The following is a 5,000-nucleotide window of genomic DNA, read 5'->3' as shown; positions in this document are numbered from 1 at the left end:
TTATGATCAAACAGTTCACAAGTATAATTTCTTCCAAGACCTTGAAGTCAGGTCAAAAATTTAGTTCCTTTTTAACAATATTGATCCTTTCGTTTCTAGATCACTTGCTGCTTTTGTTTATGACGTTATGAGTTACAGACATGCACGATTATTTCTTCAATTAAATTGATTAGTAATTTACAATACATAATTTGATAGGTAATGCCATGTATAAAAATGGAAATACCTGAATAAATTGTTGTTGTTGTTTCAAAATTATTTTTTAAACGTGATTTCATATCTTGTAACAACAAATGTACTATAAGTAGCCTTGGTATAAGTTCTCGAATACGTAATTGTTATCGCCTACCCTGACCTCGATATCAATTTTTCACCGCGATGAAACATTTTGTACCTCGATATCAATTTTCTGCTGTGCTGAAACATCGAAGTAGAAAATGTGGATAAAATGTTACATCACGGCAGTTAATGATATCGAGGTACCAAATGTTTTGTCACGGCAGTAAGTTGATATCGAGGTTTAAAACACCGTGGAAAATTGATAATCGAGGTCATGGTAGGCAATAACAAGTACGTCTTCAAACCTAATATTAAGTCTAAGTATAGTACATTTGTTGTTACATGATATGAAATCGCGTAATAAATAATTTTGAAACACACGGCGCGTCATATCATGAGTTGGCCTTAAGCCCCTGTTGTGAAGTTGTCTTTTATGTCATGTTAGTTCGCCTTGCTGTTGTTTCCACCTAGTAGCCGAGCTTCAAGCCATTTGTACGTGCAGTTCCGTGACAATTAGAAAGAAAGAACAACAATTTTAATTGTTGTCATTGAATAATTTTAATTTACTTTGCTTTTTAATTTACTCAACTTTAATTAGGCAGATCTTCACATAATACAAATTACAAATTTATAAAAATACAAGATCTGAATAATTTGGTCAGTTTATCCAGAATACAAAGACAGCTAAGAAGTTCCATATGGGTTTCTGTCCTGCTTTTCGTTAACCTTAAAATATTAGGCATACATACTGCGGTCATTTGCCGTAAAAATGGTCAGATAAATTGCATTTATTCGGAGGGAAAAAGATAGCTTTCAAAGTGCAAAAATTCGTAACGACAACGAACACGCGTTACGTAACACCACTGAATTCGTTTGTCGGTCACGTGGGTGGCACTCAATACTTGAAGCGTGATTGTTTTAAAACTGAATCAAGTGTAGCCTCTCCTGTGCACGCTGTACACTGTGCAGGGTCTCTCTTCGTTCCTCGCGTTAGGGCTCTAGTCTTCCAGTCCGTAAAAGTCTTCATGAATATTGAACGTGATTTCATAGCGTGTGGAAACGTTTCCGTATTGATGGGAATTGCCTCCAAATAGGCAGCTAACACTCTCACAATAACAATTTAAGTTTTGGGAAGCAGGTATAAGGGAGGATCGGAAGATCGGAATAGGGATGGCGCAGTGGTGAGAGCACTCGCCTTCGACTAATTTGGCAGGTTCGATGTCCAGACTTGTCATCACATGTGGGTTGAGTTTTGTTGGATCTCTACCCTGCTTCTCCAGGTACTCCAGTTTTCCCATCTACTTAAGAAAAAACCAATTGAAATGGTCGGATAAATTCGAGTTTTTCTCTGACAGTTTCAGCACTTAATCAGGGTTTTCGATAGCTTTTCAAATTACCGGGTTTGATAATGAAAGAACCGAACATGGCTATTTTCCTTTTTAAAGCCGATTGCAAGTACACTGGCAGCAAGCAAACTCTGAAAAAAGTATGAAACCCTCGCAAATGCTGTTTACAGGAAAGAAAAGAAAACTAAACTTATTGCGCAAATAAAATACGGCGATGTGACTTCTTCTCAGTTTGAAGGAGTTATTGCGCGGTCTCCGGCCTTAAACGAAAACCCTGAGTCGTATCAGGAGGTTTTCTCGTGACGTCATCGCCGCCACGTTAGTGAACCAAAACAAAAGATCTCTCATTAGCTTCTTTTGTTCATCCACCAAAAGTCGTCTATTGTTATTGGTATCTCTAGAGATTAGTTGAAAACGTCCTAAAGTGGAACAATTTTCGGGTTAAACTGCATTTGCCAGGCATCGTCCTGTAGACAGTAGGGTTAAAACATGTACTCTGAAGTTTCGATGGTAAGTCATTGATAGAAAGCAAAAAGAGCAGCGAGCCCAAAACTGTCCCCTGTGGCACTCCAGATGTAACTCCAATTGAAGTGGACGATGCTCCATCGCATACAACCTTCGATCTGTGTTCTTTGGGGTAAAATGATGTTAACCGTGAATGAAGGGGCCCGTAATTACTGGGTTGGCAAACCCAGTCGGAATCTACGTAGAATTTCGTCGTTTTTACTGGGTTGCCAGTATGGCAAACCAAGTCGGAATCTGCGTTTCATTTCGTCGTTTTTTCCGTGTCGGTAAAAGTCTTGCCTGTCTCCTCCCTGCTAAGTGGTATCTTTGTGCATAGAGCCTTCTGCCCGTATTTTCTTAGGATAGAGAGAGTAGTGGAAATGCGTAGAATTCTCTGGTGGACACAGTAGAATGATAGACTTAACCGGCAATGGCGTCGAAAGTCATGTAACGCGAATGGCGTTTTAGTGGAGCTTTAAACAAAATATACCCTTATGAAGCTCAATAATGACAAGTCAATTGGACACTGAACAAGACAGGCGGTGGAATCTTAAAAGCGACGAGTAATGGACTTCGACAAAAATCTGTCGCCCGTCGAGCCGAAATCAAAGTGAGCTGCATTTCTAATAGTTTACCAAGTGTGCTGTTATGTAGAACACTGAAACCAAATGGAAAATTCTCTGGTAACTTACGGGTTCAACAAAGACAGAGAACGAATCGAACACCTTAAGTAAATCTTTGATCAACTCTGCACAGTCTTCAGGTAAAAAAAAAAATTGGAAATGTGACAGCCAAGAATTATTTGAAAGAAAGCTTGTCGTCTATTTTGTACTTCATTATTCAAGGAAAAGGTTCTTCATGGAAACGGTTTGATCCTGAAATTTTAGTTTGTTGTAATATTGCGCATATTTGACACGATTGAGTTTTTCTCTTCACGCACGTAATGAAATAGGAAGGGGTTTTTGCCTCTAATAGCAAATATGTTGTTTGTTTCAAAAAAATTTTCGCTGGAAAAGGTGGCCTTTATGAATTCATCATATTTTATAATATGCGAGCTTAACTGGACAGCTTTTATGGTAATAGTAAAGCATTTTCGTGTCAAAATGAGGTTAGCGTCGTTCTGTTGTGCTAACTTAATTAAGTCGTGAGTTTGTTATTCTCGTTAACTAGCAATGGCGTCGAAAGTCATTGCAACGCGAACGGCGTTTTAGTGCATCTTATGTTGTTTGTTTCAATTAAATGTTTCGCTGGAAAAGTATTCTGTGATATTTTCTGCCTTTGTGAATTATAATATCATATTGTGTATTGAATTTTGGAGCTTAAGGTTGAAATGTGATACGGGAGGATATTTTTTAGTATTGCTTTGTAGGGAGGAAAGGTTCACGAAAATAAACAAGTCTGTTGGAATCTTACTTGAGTTTCAACACGTTTTCCTCATGTGTGCGGGGAAATTTTGGTATTAACCTCGTCGCTCGGTCAATCCGGCAAGGCCTCAGTTTGAGATTTAGCTGTAACGACCTCACTCTCGGTTATTAAGTAGTTAGGAATCGAGTTTGGCAAGCAATCTTTGATGAGGAACATTGTGAAACGCTTTGGCAAAGTCTAGGATTGCCAAGGACCCCGAATAATTGTGACTCGGGCATACTCGAAAAAAAAAACCCGAGTACTCCAAACAGGAGTCGAAATATTGAACTTCCAAATGGCAGTTCAAAATGATTTATCCTTTCGCCACATGAGCCTCGTGGGAGTTAAACCATTGATGCTGACATGTATTTTCTTGAAGTGGCTAACTTAGCTTTTGATTAATTTTTCAGACAATCAAAGCCGCTGACATTTCCACTGTCCGTAAGCTCGCAAAACCGCCTCATCTGATCATGCGAATTATGGACTGTGTGTTACTCCTGTTTAGGCGAACTATTTCACCAGTTATTTTTGATGCCGAAAGAGAATGTTTAACACCAAGTTGGAGTGAATCACTTAAGGTATGTGATCTCTTCCGAGTCTACGATATTACTACCGGGTCGTTGATCGTTTGCGTATTCTTATGCAAATCAAATTCATTTCCTTTAGTTGAGCACCAAGACTCACTTCGAAACCGAGACAAACAGCAACTTGGAAATGGCCTATTTAAGGGACTCCTTCTCAACGATGTTCACGATTTATCAGTTTTGCACCAGTATACTTGTCCAGCCACTCAAAGAGCTCAAAAGACTGGAAGGCTTATCAATCTCTTTCCTGTACACCGTTGGGGTCCTCTTAACTTGACATAAATGTCCTAGTATCTTTAGCTTCAAACAAGTACCAAATATCAGTATCTTTACTTGAAACTCATTCTTTACAGCTTATGAGTCAAGGAGGGTTTCTTCAAAATCTTGTGAATTTCCCTAAAGACACCATTAACGAGGAAGCCGTCGAATTACTTCAACCATACTTAGAAATGGAGGATTACAATTTGGCCACCGCAAAGAAGGTTCGCAATTTTGTTGCTTTCGCTTTGTGAAAGCTTTTCTCTATTGAGTTTGCGTGGAATCTGACTGTCAACTTGAGGTTTTACACAAGGTGGTTTGATATGATAACTGATATATTAAGGATGGTGCCTACAAATTCAAAGGTATTCTTGCTCCGATTTATGATTATGCAGGAAATGTAGATGGTAACATGTGTTATTGAAATCCAAAAAGAAAATTTGGGGTAACCACGCGTTGTTCAAAGATAATTCATGAATAATATTTTTAAAAAGCTTTAAAATACAAAGCGATGTATGGCGTTCTTTCTTATAATAATTATCTCTCAAAATTGCATGGCTATATGGAAACCTCAAATTTTCTTTTTGGATACCATGAGTACTTACTAAGATCTACTTTCTCCGGA

The 5,000-nt window shown here is 38.4% G+C and overlaps 1 protein-coding gene across 1 annotated transcript in view; it reads left to right on the top strand.

The window, feature by feature from the left end:
* Positions 1-5,000, top strand: part of LOC137982116 (dynein axonemal heavy chain 8-like) — a 108,040-nt gene that overhangs the window by 75,212 nt on the left and 27,828 nt on the right. Inside the window, exons 62-63 of the mRNA XM_068829174.1 lie at positions 3,944-4,111; positions 4,471-4,599. Coding sequence (XP_068685275.1) covers positions 3,944-4,111; positions 4,471-4,599 — 297 coding nt within the window. The remainder of the gene's footprint in view (positions 1-3,943; positions 4,112-4,470; positions 4,600-5,000) is intronic.

The sequence above is a fragment of the Montipora foliosa genome, chromosome 13 (genome assembly GCF_036669935.1).
Source record: "Montipora foliosa isolate CH-2021 chromosome 13, ASM3666993v2, whole genome shotgun sequence".
Classification (NCBI taxonomy): Eukaryota; Metazoa; Cnidaria; class Anthozoa; order Scleractinia; family Acroporidae; genus Montipora; species Montipora foliosa.
The sequence above is the reverse complement of the archived record's forward strand: the minus strand, read 5'-3'. Positions and strand labels throughout refer to the sequence as shown.